The 21,443-nt window shown below is 39.4% G+C and overlaps 1 protein-coding gene across 2 annotated transcripts in view; it reads right to left on the reverse strand.

The window, feature by feature from the left end:
- Positions 1–21,435, reverse strand: part of mocs2 (molybdenum cofactor synthesis 2) — a 56,762-nt gene extending 35,327 nt beyond the window's left edge. Inside the window, exons 1-3 of one of the 2 annotated variants that reach the window (XM_072252500.1) lie at positions 21,135–21,435; positions 11,298–11,419; positions 6,225–6,371 (exon numbers count right to left, since the gene is read on the reverse strand). In XM_072252500.1, the coding sequence (XP_072108601.1) occupies positions 6,245–6,371; positions 11,298–11,419; positions 21,135–21,146 (261 nt within the window). In that variant the 5' untranslated portion in view covers positions 21,147–21,435 and the 3' untranslated portion in view covers positions 6,225–6,244. Of the gene's footprint in view, positions 1–6,224; positions 6,372–11,297; positions 11,420–20,895; positions 21,070–21,134 lie in introns of those variants that run through there. The other variant, XM_072252501.1, reaches the window with a different exon arrangement.
- Positions 21,436–21,443: the final 8 nt, after the last annotated feature.

The following is a 21,443-nucleotide window of genomic DNA, read 5'->3' on the forward strand; positions in this document are numbered from 1 at the left end:
ACAGCCTATTGGCTCCCCTGTCCCCTGTCTTATGACGGGCTTCACTCTCTCAAATGCCAACCCCCTAACAATCTAGTTTCAAACAGTATTTTTGGCAAAAGCAAGTATCCCACTAGGATATTGATCCTCCTCTGGTTCAAGGGCATCCTGACCTTCATGTACAGGTTGTCTTTACCCCAGAAGAGATCTCAATGATCTAAGAACCTGAATCCCTGCCCTCTGCACCAGACCCTCAGCCACATAGTCATCTGGCTTGTCTATCTAGCAGGTGGTACCAGGAGGAATCTGGCAATCACTATGCTTAAGGATCTGGTTTCTTATCTAACTCCCAATACTCATTCTACAGAACCTCATCCTTTGTACTACCTAAGTCATTTGTACCAATGTATACAAAAACAGCTGGCCGTACATCCTCCCCTTCAAGAATTTCCTGCAGTCGCTCAGGGACATCTTTTACCCTGGCACCCAGGAATCAACACACCATCAGGCATCTCTTCTGAGGCCACAGAAGAGATCTCCTGTCTGTCCCTATCACTATCAAGTCTCCTTTCACCATCACCTTGACTGACTGACTACACCCTTCCAAGGGTATCCAAGTTTGCTGATAACACAAAAATAGGCAAGAGGTCATGCTCTGATTTAAAAATATATATATATTTTTACATCGCACAACATGACATTGATAGGTTGTGAGAATGGATAAAATGCTGGCAAGTGGCATATAATATGGGAAAGTACAAGTTCATGCACTTTGGCAAAATGAACCAAAGCGCAGGCTTTAATAGAGAGTACAGAGGTGTCGAGGTGCTCTTGTGCAAGGAACTCAAAAATTTGTACAGCACGTAGGAAAGCAAATTGCACATTGGCTATTATTGCGGAGGAGTTGGGGTTTAGAAATAGATGAGTAATGTTGTTGTTATATGGAATGTTGATAACGACATACCTGGAATACAACGTAAAGTTTGCACATCTAATTTAAGAAAGGATGCACCATCATTGGAGACAGTCCAGAGAGTTGCAACACTAATTATTGAATAGAAGGACCGTTCTTTCATGAACTAATAAAAAACATTATACCTATATCCTCTGAGTTTGGAAGAAACAGAGGTGGTCTTATTCAAGCATAAAAGAAACATAATCGCATTTAAAATTCAGTATTGCTGAAATAACAAGGATGCCCAAAAGTGAAAAAGAAACATTATGTTAATCTGGAAAAGCAGGTTATTTGTTTTAAAAGAAAAGTAACACCAAGGGCTTTCTTTGTAATCTGACATACCTTTTCACACTGCATGCAAACAAATTTATTTGGCAATGACCTAAAAGTAAAGTTTACCAAGTAAGAACAATTAATTTACTTTTACTGTGTCAAGCTTGTGAGAGACTCGAGTTGAAATAGATACTCTGCAAGTGAAAAAAGGATAAATATGTTCCATTGTCAATGGTTAGATGCTGATGGGAGCTTCAAACATTATCTAGTCATTATCTAGATATACAAGCACTTCTATAAAATATTGAATAGTGAGGTATAGTCCAAAAGGCTAAGCTCCAGATATGGATTTTTTTCACAATTAATTCAACAGATCTTATTTATGCAGTAACCTGCTAAAATATTACTATAGAAATAACCGATTTGATGCAACCAAAACACAACTATGTTAAAAATTGTGAAATTTATGCAAATCTTGGTGATTACCTATTTTTTTATGTTGCTGCAAGAAATTACCTTCTCTTATAGCTGACTTGCAGTCCTTGGATAAAGAGAATTTACATCCCTCTCTATCCAATGTACAAAAGTGGTTATTGCTGTACTCGCCAATGCCATTTACTAGATCTGAATGAAAGTGATCATCTGAGTGTTTCCAAAAGTTAAACAAATTAACCATTTTTTGAGTGCTCTGCTCCATTAATGTTAATGGAACTTTAATTTTGCATTATTTGGAAAAGCCATACACTGCTGACTCTAAAGCCAATACTTGCTGTTTACTTCTAATGAGACAAACTATAGAAAAGTTAACAGTGTGTGAATACACTAACTGTGAAGTTACCTCAGAAAGTAAGAATCGTACAATGTCATTGTGATAATTAAACAATACTAAATAGAATCAATTGGATAACTTTATCAATACAGTCCTGTCTTCATTTATCTTCCAGTTTAACACAAATTTCCACTGTTCATGTTTTTATACACACTGTTTGTATCTCTAAACCTGTTTCCCAATTCTTCTATTTGCCTTTTCTTCTGCATGCTTCTTAACTCTGTTGGTCTTCTCAAAATGTGTTATCACCCTTGCTCTTTTGTTTATACGCATATTTTATTCACCTTAAAGGAGTCACGCACCATTCAAATTACAAACGGAAGTTAGAATGTGCACCATCTTCTTGCTTTTGAGTAAGAGAGTGTGAATTGACTTACACTGGAAGGGAGTGTGCAATTTAAAAATGGGTCATGATTAAAGGGGCAATACGGTTCGAATTTACTACTAGTATCAGGGATGTACAGGAGTGTGTGGGCCATGGCAGTCAAAGCTCAATTTGGGCATAGCCACTGATGATGATGATCAGGGATGTGAACATTGTGTCTTACTAGGACAGGTATGCTCACCATAACAACACGTCTTACAGCAGGTCAATTTTGGTGCTTTTCAGTTAATTTTTTTTAAACCCATGGAGACGTAACAAAACATTCTGCTGTTACATTTGAAAAACGTTCTGTTCCAGATTCTCGGCTCAATTCCTACTCTCTAACAGTTTACTCTTCCTGTGAGGTACTTTTACTCCTTCCATTAAATCATGATCCCTAAACATATTAATTTAATCTGTGTCATGGTCTTCTAAGGAAAAGTTATGTCAGTATCAGCCATAGTTTTTTAATCATGAATTAATAGATAATTTAGAATTATTGTCAAAAATAGGAAGGGAGCAATCACTCTGAAAGTATTCAATTGACTTCCCAATAGCAATAGAGACAATGAGGAACAGATCAGGATGCAGATTTTGGAAAGGTGCAAAAATAACAGGGTTGTTGTCACAGGGAACTTCAACTTCCCTGATATTGATTGCTAGCTCGTTAGTGCAAAAGGTATGCATGGGCCAGAATTTCTTGGGTGTGTCCAGAAAGGATTCCTAACACAATATGTAGACAGGATGACAAGAGGAGAAAAGTAGAGGGTGATGGGTAACCCTAGTAATTTCTAAGGTAGGGACATGTTCGGCACTACTTTGTGGGCCGAAGGGACTGTATTGTGCTGTAGGTTTTCTGTGTTTCTATGACATATTGGATTTGGTGCTATGCAATTAATCAGATCAGGTATCAGACCTCTCAGTAGGACAGCATTTCAGAGACAATGACCACTAATCCCAGACCTTAGAGAGGGATAGAAGTAGACAGTATGTGACAGTATTTAATTGGAAGAGGGGGAATTATAATTAGTCAGGAACTGGAGAGTACATTGGGAGCAGATGTACTCAGGGAAATGTACAGCAGAAATGTGGAGGTTGTTTAGGGAGCACTTGCTGGGGGTTTTAGATAGGTTTGTCCCTTTGAGGTAGGTGAAGGAACCATGGTTGACAAGAGATGTGAAATACCTAGTCAAGAGGAAAAAAAAAGGGAAAAAAGCTTAGTTAAGGTTTAGGAAGCAAGTAGCAGACTGGGCTCTAGAGAGTTGCCAGATAGCTGAAGAATGGACTTAGGAGAATTAGAAGGGGCATGAGAAGGCCTTGGCAAGTAGAATTAAAGAAAGCCACAAGGTGTTCTACATGTTTGTGAAGAACAAGAGGATGGCCAGAGTGAAGGCAGGACTGATCAGGGATTGTAGAGGAAACGTATGCCTGGACTCAGAGAGGTAGGAGACGTCCTTAATGAATACAGGATTCACCAGCAAGAGAGGCCTTGATGTTTGTGAGGACAGCATAAAACAGGCAGGTATTCTTGAACATGTTGATGTTAAAACAGAGTATGTGCTCAAACATTTGAGCTACTCAAGTCACGAGGTAATGTTGCAGTTCTATAAAATCCTAGTTAGACCACACTTAGTTCTGGTTGCCTCATTACAAGAAGGATGTGAAAACTTAGAGAGGGTGCAGAGGAGGTTTACCAGGATGCTACCTGGACGAAAGGGCATGTCTTATGAAGAAACGCTGAGTGAGCAAAGGCTTTAACCTTTGGAGTGAAGGAGAATGAGAGATGGGCTAACAGTTTCTTTCCGTATGCCATCAGTCTTATGAACACTTGAATTTTAGTCTATTATAAACCAAGTCCAGCTGTACATACACAGATATACCCCATTGTTCACGATTATTTGCACTATTGTTTTTTTTGTTTTTTTTTTATTCTGTACAGCGAGAGCTCAAGGAAACCGGCACCAAATTCCCTGTATGTGTCCACATACTTGGTGATAATAAAGGATTCTGATTCTGATAAGAGGCATAGAAAGGGTGGATAGCCAAAGACATTTTTCCAAGGCCCATAACGGCTAATCCAAGGGATTTTAAGGTGATTGAAGGATGTCAGAGGTAGGTGGTGGGTGCAATGAACACCCTGGCAGGGGTGGTGATAGAGGCAGATGCATTAGGGGCATTTAAAAAACTCTTAGATAGGCACATAGATGAGAGAAAAATGGAGGGCTATGAAGGAGGAAAGGGTTATATTGATCTTAGAGTAGTGTTAAAAGGTCAGCATAAAATCATGGACCAAAGGGACTGTATTATGCTGGAATGTTCTACGTTTTACGTTTAAATAAATCTAGTGAAGATACTCAGAATAATTTCCTGGTTGCCTGAAAGTGACTGTGATACACCTCAAAGAATGGCAATGCCAATAACAGGAACAGGATTCTGATACTTTTAAAACTTACTTTAACATGTCATTCTGAATTTGTAACTTCAAAGTTTTCAAAATAAGAAGAAAATAAATCTTGGTTATCACACCACAGTACCATAAAAATTTACATAATTCATCAGAAGTACTCTGAAATAAAGAATAAAACAGAAAAATATATTTGGTTTCACAACCAAGACCAAGGCAAATTGAATAAACAAATACTAATGATGCCACGTTAACAGCTTTATCATAATTAGGCATTTCCGCACATGATGGCAGTAGTTTCACACAATAAGACGCCTGTACGAAATAGACATCATCAGTGAAAATGGAATTGGTATGCTTTTCTTTGACACATCAGCCAGCAGTTTCTAATTGGAATGCTAAAGGGCACACTTCCTCCCAATAAGACCTTATCAAATTTAAGGTTATAATCAGCATGGGTTGTTTAACAACACTGTAACTTCAAATTACAAGACCACAAGACATGGTCAAGCATGGCTTTTTTTTTAAAAAACACCATTCTCTCATCTTCTCCCTGTAATACTTAAACCTATCAGTCTCTGCCTTGATCACTCCCTATGTCCACAACCATCAGTGAAAACAAATTCCACGGACTTACCAACCTATTTTTTAAAGAAATTCATCTCAGTTTTAAAGGACATCCTTTTATTCTGAGGCTGTGCTCTTGAATCCTAGACTCTCCTATTAATGGAAACATCCTCTCCATGTTTACTCTATCCAGGCCTTTCAGTATCAAGTAGGTCTCAATGAGAATCCCCCCCCCCCATCCTTCTAAACTCTATCAAGCAGATGTCTAGAAACATAAAATGTTCTTCATTTGTTAAGCATTTCATTCCTGTGACCATTCTTGTGAATCTCCTCTGGACCTTCTCCAGAACCAGTAGGCCTTTCCTTAGATGCTGTGCCCATAGTTACCATCTCTTTCCTCCATTCCAGTTCCAATATAAAGTTTTCAACCCAAAATATTTACTCTGTTTCTCTTTCCATAGATGCCTTCTGACCTGCTGAATGTCTCCATATTTTTCTGTTTTTTAGTTTGGTTTTTATTTAATGTGGTGGTACAAAATACTCCAGGCTCTGGAAAGATTTATATGACATCAAAGCCCTTTCCCTAATAAAATAACTAAATATTCCTATTCTACTGTTTTTTTTTTGATTCATACTCTAATAAGTCATGTTTGTTTACAGTGACATCTACATAAAAATACTATGGCTCCATATAATAAAGACTCAAAACCAAGTGGATGTAGACGAAAAGGAAAGATCAGAAGACATGGATCAACGGAATCTTTGGATCTAGCTAAAATAAAAGAGTCAATCAGAAATTTTAACATTCGCCCTCCTGCACCTGATATTATATTTGAAGAGAAGCTGGAAATACCTGCTTATGTATCCCAGGAACTAGCCCCCACTGATAGGGGGGATGACAGCAATCTCGTCTCCTGGCTCGAGGAACAGAAGCTGATCTCCCAGGATGATGAATTCCTGACGAACAGCAAGAATGATGTGATCCCTTATGGTACCAAGTCTGTGGATCCGGTAAGAAAGGAAAAACATTCAATGTATTTGTGTCGTTTAATATTCAGGGCTTAACTTTTCTGATTTCAACTGGATTGTTCAGGTTCTCCCCAGTAATGGTCTACAAGGTTCTCTAAATATGATTTCAGGTTTCCAAACAAAATTGTGCGTTATTCCAATCTATTCTCTCCCCTTGAGAAAATATAGTCAATCCTTGATTGAGTGCTCTGAAATGCTGCATTTTACCAATGAATTCCATCAACTGGAGGAGCAACTGGATATAATACTATAATACTATCAATTTGTGTGGCAAAATTAAGGACTTCGTATCATTGCTGCTTTTCATTTGAAAACCATAGCCTAAGCAATATTGACTTCTTATGTTTAGTGTGTAGAACATTTTGTAAAAACAAATATAAGGTGACAGTTTTAATCAAATGTGCAGGTTTCAACATTTCACAAAATAGCACTTCTAATGAAAAATGGAGGAGAGCCTGGCAACTTTCTGGCGTTTATCTGTACACATCCCGAAAAGATCCAAAACAAGTTTCTACAAATGGCCAACACAAACACCAACTCTGCCAACCGTCAAAACTGATATCCAAAAACATTCAACTGTAATTTTAAAAAGATAAAATCGGGGAACAATTTTAAAGTATCAAAGAATAACAAACAGTAAAAATAAATGCACTTAAAACTAAAAATTAATTTTAAAATATACAAGAAAACTTTTCTTCCTTAAAGCTCTTGCACTCCATTTAAATCAGGGACTCCCAACCTTTTTTATGCCATGGACCCCTACCATTCACCAAGGGCTCTGTGCACCTCAGGTTGGGAACCCCTGACTTAACTGAACAGGCTTACTACTCCAATGTATTCAGTCAACAAATTTAGCAGTGCAAGTGCTAAGGAACTGCTACTAGTCTAAATTCCATAAGGGGTCCAAGTTGGGAAGATGTCTGTAAAAACTCAGCTCAGAGCAACCAGAATGTTCAGGGCCTCCTAATTTACAAGAAATCCCAAGTATGGTGGCACCCACTTGGAGAAATACAGACTATTAGCAATGAAATACCAGCATCTCCCACTAAGTTCCAAGTCAATATATAGAATATCCATCATTGTATTTTTTTATTTAGGCCCTCCGGTCAACAACCCACCAACTTAACCTTAGCATAATCAGAGTGCAATTTACAATGTCCGATTAACCTACTAACCAGTGCATCTCAAACAGTCATAGGAAATCAGAGCTCCTGGAGGAAATTTACAAGGTCATGGGAAGAACATACAAACCACAAATGAACTCTGAACTCCAACACCCCAGCTGTATTAGCATCACTCTAATCCTATGCTACCTTGACGCCCAAATATTCATGGCTGAATATTCTCATATTTTTTCTGCTGCCAGTGGAAAAGATTAAAGTACGGGACAAGTGGATGAGATCATTCACACTGCATACAAATTTTGAGTGTAAACATTTAGTTTAGATATCCAGATGGTGGCACGCTGGGACACAGGGGCTACTCTGGCTCCCAATAATGGTGCTAGCTTTAAATTCTTAGATAGTATTTCTAAAGTTCTAGACAGGGATTTCAGTTATCCAAAGCCCTCTGAATAGAGAGCCACTGCACTCTTAGACTTTGGTATGGAAACTGCACTGTGGCAGACAGGAAGGCTCCACAACACATAGTCAAAATAGCCCAATGCATCACGAGAACCAGCTCACCCTCCTCTAAGGACATATATACAGAAAGGTGTCGGTAAAGAGCCAGTAACATCATGTATGATCCACACACCCTGCTCACGGACTGCTGGTCACACTCCCATCAGGGAGAAATCTATGTAGCGTCCATGCCAGGACCACCATACTCAAAACACAGTTACTTTCCCCAAGCAGCTCCACCTCCACCCACTAACTCCACCACTATTTTATTATTTCCTCACAGTTACTTTATGTCACTCTATGGACATACAATCAATCTATGTACATATGCTATTTTGTGTATTTATAGTTATTGTGTGTTTTTTATTATTACTGTGTTCTTTACCTTTTGTACTTGTTTTGTGCTGCATCAGATCTGGAGTAACTATTATTTCATTTTCCTTGTGCTTATGTACAGGAAATGATACTGAACAATCTTGAATCTTTACCATGGTTACAGCACCATATTAATGCTATAACATGGTGCTGTAACCTAGGTACAGTATTAGAATAAATTATTAAAAAAACTGTACAATCACACGTATCTAAAAACAACAAAAATAATCCCCCTCCACTCAACCCAGGACAGTGAACATGCGTCAGGATCAAGTGATAGAAAAGCAGCTGAATCAATTGCACTAAGATGGAGAATTAAAGACTACGGTAGTGATTTTCCGCTCAGTTTCTTTCACAGGAGAAATCCACAGGCTCAGCATAATGAAAAATTTATCATGACAATATTTTCTTTTATTTTGCAAACGTATTTAAGGAGTTAAAACCAGTTTTATTTTCAAAGAGATTATTTTATAGGTGATACAAACTTTGTTTCAGCCAGGTATACAAATGCAGACAAATAGACTTTTCATTCATTTTAAATGCAAACTTAAGTGCATTAGACCCCAAGGGATTTGTGGAAACCAGTTCTCAGTCTAATGAATTATCAACAAGCCAAATAGCCTTTGATAAGAAAAATAGCAAAAACTTTTGTTTGAAATTTAGCGCAGAAATACTAAAAGTGTTTTTATACATCAGGACAAAAGTTCAATAACAGGAGATAATGCTACCCCTAATAAAGATTCATTTTTGCTTTGTTGGATAACTGCTTCCAATTTAGGGTTCCACAAGAACATGAAAGCTTTTAAAAAGGTACAGAAGATATTTATTAAAATGGATACAAGCAGCAGGGATTAAGATTATATGGTTAAATTAAGAATGCTGGATTGTTCTCCTTACAGAAGGGAATATTAAAAGAAAATTATGTAGGTTTTGATATAAGAAATATAGAAAATTTGTATCAAATGGCTGAAATGCTGATAACCTGAAGACTGGTTGACAAGTGAACTGAGGAAAACCTATTATCAGCAATGTGATTAGGATTTGGAATTCACAGCTTCAAAAGGGAACTGAGTACATAAGTGAACATGAGATATTTGCAGCAGGCAAAGAACCGGGAAAGAACAGTGAAGTGAGGTTAACTGGATGAAAATTGTCGGGGCTATTCAATAAAATTACCTTTTTTCTGTTCTTTGCTGTTCTCTGATTCCATAATCTTCTGTATGTATACATTCAGCTGCATAGAAAAGCATCTCAAACATTTTTCACAAGTATGAAATCTATTAAAAATGTGATTCAAGTCCTTGTGATTTGGCATCAGCAGGGTAGAGAAGGTTGAATCAAAAGATACCGTTTAGTTTTTTTTTTACAAAAAGTATTTGATAAAGTGCTACATAAAAGTTTGCTGAGTAAAAGGAAGGTGGCTAACAGATTAGTAAGCATAGAACATTGACCAACTGATAGAAGACAGTCAGACATAAATGGGTACTTTTGAAGTCGTTAAGTTGTATCAACTTGGGTGCCCCAGGAATCAGTAGGGAAGTCTTGAAAACAGATGCAGAGAACATCAATGACATCACACCTAGAATAACATGTTTGGATTTACAGTAGTTTCCATTAGGAATAAGGTACAAGAGCCTCAAGACCCAGACCATCAGGTTCAAGAGCAGTTATTACCCTGCAACTGTCAGGCTCTTGAACCAGAGGGAATAACTTCAATAAACTTCACTCACCCTAACACTGAACTGTTCCCACAACCTATGGACTCACATTCAAGGTCTCTTCCTCTCATGTTTTTGATATTTATTGCTATATCTATTTACTTTTTTCATTTTTTTTTCTTTTTTTGTGTTTGCAGTTTATCGTATTTTGCACACTGATGTTTGTCCGTTCCATTGGGTGCAGTCTTTAAATCAACTCTATTGTGCTTCTTAAAATTACTGTGCATGCCTGCAAGAAAATGAATCTCAGGGTTGTAAATGATGATACTTTGATAATACATTTACTTTGAAATTACTTGTGGAGGGATATTCTCGCATTGGAGGTGATTCAAACACAGTTCACAAGGCTATTTACTGTAGTGAAGAGATAATTTTATGACAAATAACCAGCTGGTTGGGGCAACGCTGACTGGAACTTAGAGGAATGAGATATTATCTTATTGAATTAAATAAGATTCTGAAAGGAATTAACAAATAATATGCTAACATGATGCTTTCCCTCATGGTGGAAATCCAGGAAAAGGGGGTTCAGTCTTAAAAGAAGGAACTCATTTCAGATAGAAATCCAAATAAGGGCAAATAGGATTAGAGTAGATCGGCAAAAAGGTCAGCATGTACCTGGTGGGCCAAGTGGCCATTTCTCTGCTTTGTGACTCTGATTCTATGAGGAGGTATTTCTTCTAGTCAGTTGCAAATCTTTATATAGTACTCTATCTCAGAGAGCTGTCAAGGACAAATCATTGAGTTATTTTCAAGGCTGAGATAAAAAAAAATATACTTAGATGATAAGCAACTGAGCCACAAAATGAAGTTGAGAAAAAGATCAGATCACCAATCATTTCACTGGATAGCAGAACAGCAAAAGGGCCCCATGACCTACTTGTGGTCCTACTTCTTGTGCTCTTAAATTGATAATAAACCAATACAAATATTAGGAGAATGGAAAGCTTCGTCACATGGATAAGTTTACTGAGGATCAGATGCCCAGTAACTCAATATAACTAGGACCCAATGTCTTTATTGTAGTTTAGGGCACTGTACAAAAATATTTTTCTTAATGCAAATTAAAAAATCAAAATACTAATTTGAGCATTCCTAATACAAGTGAAATCACAAACTCAAAATCAGGATTGGTCTTCCAGGGAAAAAAGACTTTCTTATGAAGATATCAAATTGCATTACCTGGGATGTTTCCTAACGATTTCCTCCCATAGTTGTAAAGAAGTAAGCTGATGTGAAACAGTAAGCACCTCAGAATGAATTCCTGAGAGTTCAGCACTCTTGGCAAAGTACAGCACTGTAACCTGTTGTTAAAAGACAAGTATTTAATGCTGCAAAACTACAAATACTCAAAATGAAGAACTTATTTACCTATTCTCACGTGAAAAGAACTCAATGAAGAATAAGCACTTGTTATCAAATCAAGTGTGGACTTCTCAAATCATTTGTATACATAAAGTACATTTCAAAATATGTATTTTATCAGAAATATATTTTCAACAATTAATGCAAGACTCCTAATAAAGGGTTTGTACTAAGATACTGGCCTCACTCTACACCCACCATTCTCTTAGTGTATATTATTTATGATATGTAAGTTCCTATTGAAGTATTAAAGATCCACATAAGACCATAGGATCAGAATTAGGCCATTCGGCCTATTGAATCTGCTCTGCCATTCCTTCCTGGCTGATCTATTGTCCCTCTCAACCCCATTCTCCTGCCTTCACTCCCCTAACCTTTGATGCCCAGATTAATCAAGAACATATCAATCTCTGCCTTAAATATACCCAATGATTTGACCTACACAGCGATCTTTGGCAATAATTCCACACAGTCAAAGCCTCTGGCTAAAGAAATTTTTCCTCAACTCCTTTTAAATAGATGTCCCTCTATTCTCAGGCTGTGCCTCTGGTCCTAGACACCACCACTAGAGGAAATATCCCCTCTACATCCACTGTATCTAGGCCATTCAATATTCAATAGATTTCTATGAGATCTCCCCTTATTCTTCTAAACTCCGTATACAGGTCCAAGCCATCAAATGCTCCTCATATGTTAACCCGTTCATTCATGGAATCATTCTTATGAACCTCCTATAGACCTTGTCCAATGCCAGCACATCTCTTCTTAGATAAGTGGCCCAAAACTACTCACAATACTCCAAGTGCAGTCTGACCAATGCTTTATAAAGCCTCAGCATTACGTCCTTGCTTTTGTATACTAGTTCTCTCAAAATTAATGTTGAAATTGCATTTGCCTTCCTTACCACTGACTCAACCAGCAAGTTAGCCTCTACGGAATCCTTCAAGAGGACTCCCAGATCCCTTTGCACCTGTTTTTTGAATTTAGAAAATAGTCCACTCCTTTATTCCTACTACCAAAATACATAACCATGCACTTCCCAACATTATATTCCATCTGCCACTTCTTTGCCTATTCCCCCGATCTGCCAAAATCCTTCTGCAGACACCCTACTTCCTCAGCACAATCTGCCTCTCCAGCTATCTTTGATCATCCACAAACTTGGCCACAAAACCGTCAATTCCGTCATCCAAATAATTGACATATACAAGAAAAGAAGTGGTCCCAACACCGAACCCTGAGGCACACCACTAGTCACTGCCAGCCAACCAGAAAAGGCCCCATTTATTCTCTTTGCCGTCTGCCAGTCAGCCAATCTTCTATCATGCTAGTACCTTCCCTGTAATATCATAGGCTCCTATCTTGTTGAGCAGCCTTATGCGTGGTACCTTGTCAACGGCTTTCTGAAAATCCAAATAAACAACATCCACTGACTCTCCTTTGTCTATCCTGTCTGTTATTTTCTCAAAGAATTTCAACAGATTTGTCAGAATTAGAAACAGGTTTAATATCACCGGAATGTCATGAAATTTGTCAACTTAGCGGCAGCAGTGCAATGCAATACATGATAGAGAGGAAAAAAATGTGAATTACATACAAGTATATACATATAAATTAAATAAGTAGTGCAAAAATGGAAATAAAGTAGTGAGGTTGTGTTCACAGGTTCAACGTGCATTCAGAAATCAGATGGTGGGGGGTGGGGGGAAGAATCATTAAGTGCGTGCCTTCATGTTTCTGTCCCTCTTTCCTGATGGTAGCAATGAGAACAAGTCATGACCTGGGTGATGGGGGTCTTTAATGTTGAATGCCGCCTTTTTCAGGGATCGCTCCTTGAAGATGTCCTGGATACAATGGAGGTTAGTGCTCATGATGGAGCTGACTAAGTTTACAGCTGTCTGCAGCTTACTTCAATCCTGTGCAGTAACCCCTCCCTCATACCAGACAGTGATGCAGCCATTTAGAATGCTCTCCAAAGTACATCTGTAGAAAATAACAAGCGTTTTTGGAGACATACTAAAGCTTCTCAACTTCCTAATGAAATATAGCCGCTGTCATGCCTTCTTTGTAGTTGCATTGATATATTAGATCCAGGTTAGATCCTCAGAGATATTTACACCAAGGAATTTGAAAATGTTCACTCTCTCCACTTCTGATGCCTCTATGAGGACTGCTGTGTGTTCCCTCATCTTACCCTTTCTGAAGTCCACAATCAGTTCTTTGGTCTTACTGTTGTTGAGTGCAAGGTTGTTGCTATGACACTGCTCAACTAGCTGATATATCTCACTCCTGCGTGCCTTCTTGTCACCATTTGAAATTCTGCCAACAATTGTATCATCGCCAAATTTATAGATGACATTTGAACTTTACCTAGCCACGCAGCCACGGGTGTAGAGTAGAGCAGTGGACTAAGCACATATCCCTGAAGCGCACCAGTGTTGATTGTCAATGAGGTGGAGATTTTGTTTCCGATCCACCCAGATCGTAGTATACCAATTAAGAAGTGAAGGATCCAGTTGCAGAGGAAAGTACAGAAGCCCAGGTTCTGGAGATTTTCAATCAGAACTGCAGGAAACTATGCTCACTTCGGCCTACTATGAAATGGGACTCCAAGTACCCCGAAACTTCATCCCTAATAACAGACTCCAACCATTGAAGTCAGGCTAATTAGTCTATAATTTCCTTTCTTCTGCCTGCCTCCGTTCTTAGAGTGGAGTGACCTTTGCAATTCTCCAGTCCTCCAGGACCATTCCAGAATCTAGTAATTCTTGAAAAATCATTACTAATGCCTCCACAATCTCCTTAGCTACCTCTTTCAGAACCCTGAGATGTAGTCCATCTGGTCCAGGTAACTTATGTACCTTCGAACTGTTCAGCTTCTCAAACACTTTCCCCTTGGTAATAGCAACAACACTCACTTCTGACCCTTACATTCTCGCATTTCTGGCATTCTGCTAGTCTCTTCTATGATGAAGACTGATGCAAAATACTTCATCAGCCAATTATTTGTCTCTCATTACTATCTCTCCAGCATCCTTTTCCAGTGATCTGATATCCACTCTCATCTCTCTTTTACTTTTTGTATATCTGAAAAAAACTTTTTGATCTTTTTATATTATTGGCTAGCTTACCTTTATATTTCATCTTTTCTCTCTCTTTATAGCTATTTAGTCGTCTTCTGTTGGTTTATAAAAGCTTCCCAATCCTCACTAATTTTTGCTATATTACGTGCCTTCTCTTTTAGTTTTATGCTGTCTTTGACTTCCCTTGTTATCCACGGTTGCCTCATCCTCCCTTTAGAATATTTCTTCATCTTTGGGATGTATCCTTCCTGCACCTTCCAAATTGGTCCTAGAAACCTGCCCATTGCTGTTCCGCCATCATGCCTGCGAGTATTCCCAACCAATCAACATTGGCCAGCTCCTCTCTCATCCTCCTGTAATTCCCTTTACTCCACTGTAATACTAATATATTTGGTTTCAGCTTCCTGGCCTTCACGTGTGGCATAGTTCTTACGCCGGGCGGAGCTGTTCTCACTGACATGAGAAGGGGCATAGGTGGGCCACTGGCACTTTAAAACCAGTTGCTCCGGGCAGATGGGGCTCATTAACCACGGATGGTAGCTCATCTACGAGAGGGAAAACTCCGATTTCAAACCTCCGCTGCCTTGCAGCTATACCCGCTCAAGGGAAAGGCTTTGGGAGTAAACCCCCAAGGAAAAATCCGGAGTCGGAGTCCCGAAGGCGGCTGACTGCTGTAGCCAGCACCAGCACAGCAACTCCTACGATGCTGCTGGCACCAAACTGTGTCGACTTTCACCGTTCCTTTGGACCTGTCATCAGCATGGAGAGGGGGGGTCCCACTGCATGGGCAACAGACGGATCTCCATATCAACTCTGCCCTGGCGCACGCCCTGGAGAGGCCACAAACTAGTAACTACCAGAGGCGCATGTACCCGTGGTCAACCACGACCGACGGAGGCCACCACCACTAGCTTCTCCTTCTCAAGCTGCAGTGAATTCTATCATATTATATCACTGGCTCCTAAGTGCTCCTTTACCTTAAACTCCCTAATCAAATCAGGGTGAATACATAATATCCAACCCAGAAATATTGTTCCCCTATTGTGCTTAACCAGAAACTGCTCTAAAAAGTCATCTCATGGACATTCTACAAATACACTTTCTTGGGATCCAGCACCAACCTTATTTTCCTAATCTATCTGTATATTGAAATCCCCCATGACTATCGCCCTTTTTGAATGCCTTTTCTACCTCTCATTGCAATAAGTGTACTTAACATGATTAGAGCTCCATGCCTAAATGAACTCAAATATTATGAGAAAAGGTGAAAAGTTCTACATTTTTCAAGTGAATTTAATGGCTTTCAGTCTGAAGCATGTTGCAGAAATCAGAAAGCCACTTTAACCTTGCAAAAATAGTAAAAATATTTAATATTTTTAATTGTTCTATTGAAATGTTAATCAAATAGCAATCTAGTGATGTTAATTAGCAGTATAGAAGCAACAGTTTAGTTTGTTTATATCCACATACCTAAGAGGGTAAGTAGTAGTTATAACCTCAACAGTAAAATTCAAGCAATTTTAAAAGTGCTATATTCTACTGATCCCCACAGTCTTTGCTCTCTCTAGCATCTTCACTTCCAAATACCCAAAATATCTACTCTTCCATTCCTGGTCTCTTATTCATTAGCAAATGCAACCACTCTATTATTGACACCTGAGCTTCAACTGCTAAGGCCTTACAGTACCTTGAAAAAGTATTCAGCCCCCACAACTATTTTCACATTTTACTGTCTCATTTTCTAAATCTAAGACCATCAGATATAGGAGCAGAATTAGACCACTTAGCGGGTATGCTCCACCACTTTATCATGGCTGATCCACTTTTTCTCGCAGCCCCAATCTCCTGCCTTCTCCCTATATCCCTTCATGCCCTGGCTAATCAAGAATCTGTCATCCTCACCTTAAATATAAAGACGTGGCCTCCACAGCTGCCTGTGGCAAAGAATTTCACAGATTCACCACTCTCTGGCTAAAGAAATTTCTCCTCATCTCTGTTTTAAAAGGATGTCCCGCTATTCTGAGGCTGTGTCCTCTGGTCTTATACTCTCCCACCATAGGAAACTTCCTCTCAATCCCACCTCATTCATCTGAATTCCAGTGAATACAGGCACAGAGCCATTAAACACTCTTCATATGACAAGCCATTCAATCCTGGAATCATTTTTGTGAACCTCCTTGGAATCCTCTCCAGTTTCAGCACATTCTTTATAAGATATGGGGCCCAAAACTGCTCACAATACTCCAAGTGAGGCCTCACCAGTGCTTTATCAAGCCTTACATTATATCCTTGTTTTAACTTCTAGTCCTCTCGTAATGAATACTAACATCACATTTGCTGCCTTCACCACAGATTCAACCTGCAAATGAACCTTTAGGGAATCCTGCATAAGTATTTCCAAGTCCCCTTGTGCCTCAGTTTGTTTGTATTTTCTCTCCATTTAGAAAATAGTCAACCCTCTCATTTCTTCCACTTAAAGTGCCTGACTATACACTTCCCAACACTGTATTTCATCTGCCATTTTTGTGCCCATTCTCCTATTCAGTCTAAGTCCTTCAGTAGCCTCTCTGCTTCCTCAGAACTACCTGGCCCTCCACCTATCTTCATATCATCTGTAAACTTTGCAACAAAGCCATTAACTTCATCATCCAAATCACTGACATATAACAAAAAAAAACAGGTCCCAACTCAGACCCCTGTGGAACACCACTAGTCACTGGCAGCCAACCATAAAAGGCTGCCTTTATTCCCACACTTTGCCTCCTGACAATCAGCCACTGCTTTATCCATACTAGAATCTTTCCTGTAATACCATGGGCTCGTAGCTTGTTAAGCAGCCTTATGTGTGGCACCTTGTCAAGGGCCTTCTGGGAATCCAAGTACAAACATCAACCGGTCCTCCTTTGTCTATCCTACTTATTATTGTTTCAAAGAACATGCAATATTTTGTTGACTATGGCCTATTTCATCATGAAATTATAAAAATATTTTGAAGTAAGATTTTTTGAGCAAATCTATAAAACATTGTACACTATATCAAATCACAAGAAAAATTCCAAAACCTGTCAACAATTTACTAAAAATTATAAACCAAAATTTTGAGTCTGAAAATGTCTTCATCCCCTTTTGTAATTACTGTGCTAAACTTCCTCAGGTGTAATACTACATATTACCTTACCAACTCACCCAATTCTTGATGTAGAAAACTGAAGGATCACCTGTTTCCAATAAATTCATAAGATAAGTACTCCCTCGCTCTGTAAGGTCCAACAGTATGGAAATCTTTCATCAGACCAAACCAAAATAAAGACAAAAGAGCATTCAAGACAAGTCAGGGAATTTATAATAGAAGAAATAGAAAGCACAGATCTGGGGAAGGGTACAAGTCCATTTGAAAGGCACTGAATATACCTCAGAGCTCAGTGCAAAAGTGGAAAAATTATGAAACCACGGCCACACTGCCAAGGTCTGGCTGCACAGTCCCCCACCCTACACTTTGTTGCAGGTGAAGAGTGGCGCTTGTAAGAGAGGCTCCTGTGATGCAACAGCCACTCTGAGTGAGCTACAGGAGTAAATGGCTGCAAATGAAGATGAAGATGAAGCCTTGCCCAAAAGGGTGTTTATGAAAGAGTGGAAAGGAAGAAGTCCTGGCTAAAAAAAAAGCATATGCTGGCCCGTAAAGATTTTGTATGGTATCACTTAAAACATACTGTGAAGATGTGGAAGAAGGTTGGATAAAACTAAAGTGGAATTTTTTGGCCTTAACACTAAGCGGTACGTATAGCGAAAGTCCAATACAGTAGATCAACCAGGTGACACCATCCCTACTGAAAAGTATAGTGGAGGAGCATCATGCAATGGGGATGCTTTTTAGCAGCAGGGACTGTAAGTCTGGTCATGATTGATGGGAAGGTGAATGCTGCTAAATACAGAGAGATCCTGGATAAAAACCACCTGACCAAGGAGCAAGTTTGTCTTTCAGCAGGACAGCAACCCAAAGCACACTGCCAGAGCAACCATGAAGTGGCTTCAAATGAAGAAAATTGATGTCCTTGAGTGACCCAGTCAGTCCTGAACTTAATTCGATCAAACATCTCTGGCAAAATCTCAATACTGCTGTCCACCGCCACTCCCCAACTAATCTGGCACAGCTTGAGCAATTTTGCAAGGAGGAATGCGTAAATCTTGCTCCACCACATTGTGCAAAACTAATAAAAATTTATCCAAAAAGACTACTGGCTGTAATAGCTGTGTGAAGTGGTTCCATTATGTACTTGGCAAGTGGTGGGGATGGGGTGGTGGGGTGAATACTTTTGAACTGCTGACATTTCAGTTTTTGAATTTTTAGTTTTTCCTCAATTTTCTTGGGGGCTCTACTGTGAAAAAAGGGCCATTTGATTCACAAATAAAAATTCTCTGTCAAAATCCCTGATTGTAATACTTGTTTCTATGAACAAAGGGTTGGGGGCTGAATACTTTACAAGGCACTTTATGTTCTGGTTTTCTCTCACTAAACTTCTCTGTCCACCAATCTTTCTCTTTGAAGGAATTCCATAAGACCTACCTTTATGACCAAGCTTTCAATATCTATCCTAATACCCTCATGCTTTTTGAGGTAAATCAAATGTAATTTTGTTTTATAGATTTCCGTGAAGTATGGGGGGGGGGGATTACCATATCTACAATACACAAATATAAATTGTTGTTTATATAAAGAAGTGTCTCTTATGTATCTTTAAGTATCTCTCTGAGACAGAGAAAAAGATGACAGCTTACAGGCAACTTTTTGATGTGATCCAGAAGGTTAAGACAAAATGGATCAGAAGCTAGCTGTCAAACTGGATGCAAAAAAGGCTTGAAAATTGCAAAGAAGGTTGTTTAAGAATGCAACGGGATATAGATCAGCTGGGAAGTTGGGTGAAGCAGAAGCAAATGGAATTTAACCAGACAAGTGTGAGACAACATGAACAAACTGCTGGAAAAACTCAGCAATCAGGCAACATCTATGCGGATGTATCAAAACCCTTCATCAGGACTGAAAAGGAAGGGGAATGAAGCCAGGAAGTCAAATTCTGGTAGGGGACTTAGAGTAAATGGTAAGGACCTTGGGAGTATTGATGTACATACAGAATTCAGGATGTAAATCCATAGCTCACTGAAAGTAGCAACACGGGTGAGGAGGATAGTGAAAAAAGCATTTAGTGTACAGCACTTTCCTTAATTCCTGGCATTGAGTATAAGAGTTATGGTGTCACATTGCAGTTGCACAAAACATTGGGTAGACTAAATAGAGAATGTGGTGGCTATAAAGCGAGTGCAGAAGACATCAGGGTGCAGCCTGGAACAGAGGGCTGTAGTAAGGTTGGGTTTATTCTCACTACAGTACAGGAGACTGAGGAAGCTACCTTTTACAAAGTTATGAAAGGCACGCTGAAGAATTTTTTCCCCAGGGCAGCAGTGTCTAGAACTAGAAGCCTGATGTTTAAGGTGAAAGGTGAGAGGGGAAACATGAGGGGCAAGTTTTTCCACAAAGAAGATGGTGCATATCTGGATCAAGTTCCCAGAGGAGTTGGTGGAAGCAGATACAACATTTAAAAGGTATTTGGACAGGTAAATGGGTTAAGATAAACCAGAGATAGACACAGGCCTAATGCAGCCAAATAAAATTAGGGTAGAAAGGCATCACCATCAGCAGTGACATAGTGAACTGAAAGAGCCAGACTTAAGGCTGTATATTTCTATGATTCTATACCTGTATTTGTTTAATGCTTGGATAGTCAATAATGCACTTTGATAAAACATTCTAAATTGTGGTGATGTACAAAGTAATGGGAGGCATTAATTATCCTGTAAACTTTATGTAATGCACAAGGCATTCCAAATCAATTATTTGTTCTTTATCATTCAAAGATCAAGTTATTTCTGAAACTTTTATTTATAACTTTCACAAAAAGCTCTCGTTGCTTCATGTTTTGTTCATGCTGAACGGTAACAATCTACCCCCAACAAAAAATACATTTTTTAAAAAATCAGCAGTGATTTAACAGCTACTAGCTCAGTGACAATTTCTTTGAGAAACATTAATCCGGAATGCAGTGATAACAGGAATCACAAGAACTGTTATAGCCCCATATCCCTGTAATATGCAATTTTTGCCCAGGAGCCAATTTACGAGTGGTAAAAATATTTAATAATCGAACGGCGCACCCTTAATATTGTAGGAAAGGCAAAATATTAAGTACCGACTGCAGGTCAGCCTGAGCGCCAAAGTAAACCGAGGGGCTTCCGAGCATGTTCACTCATTCCCCAAAAATCCCAGCCGTACGGCTTACCTGCCCCATGCTTTCCACAGACCCGCCGTCGGGAGCCTTCGGTGCTGTGAAGTCGGAGCAGCTGAAGGCCTCGACGGCGGAGGAGATGGGGCCAGCTTTAACGCGAGACAGTGCGGGCCAGCTCCGCACGTCTCACAAATCCAGCGCCAGGCTGCGCAGGCTGCCAAAAGGAGCAGCTCCGGTGAGGCGCCGGTTGTCAGCTGGTGTCTGTGGGCGAACGCCGGGGTCCTGGGCCTTACCTGGGCGGTCATTCAGAAGACTTGGAAACCGCACCTTCTGCCAAAATCAATCAGCGAACAACTGGGCTCAGACTCGTCCAGTTCTCGTGCCTCTTCCTGAGAGAGAAGTACTCTTCCGGCTACTTTCAGATGTCACAACATTGAAAAAAAAACAAATATTGCATATTGCGGGAGGGGGGTGGAAAAGTAGATTTAATCAAAATCAAAAGGAAGCAACGCCAGACCAAAGGGTGTGTTTACTGACATGACTTGTTATTTGTGGAAAGTGGAGGCTTGCCAACCCCTGGGCCAGAGTTTTTGGAAGAGCTG

This window comes from Mobula birostris, chromosome 3, assembly GCF_030028105.1.
Source record: "Mobula birostris isolate sMobBir1 chromosome 3, sMobBir1.hap1, whole genome shotgun sequence".
Classification (NCBI taxonomy): domain Eukaryota; kingdom Metazoa; phylum Chordata; class Chondrichthyes; order Myliobatiformes; family Myliobatidae; genus Mobula; species Mobula birostris.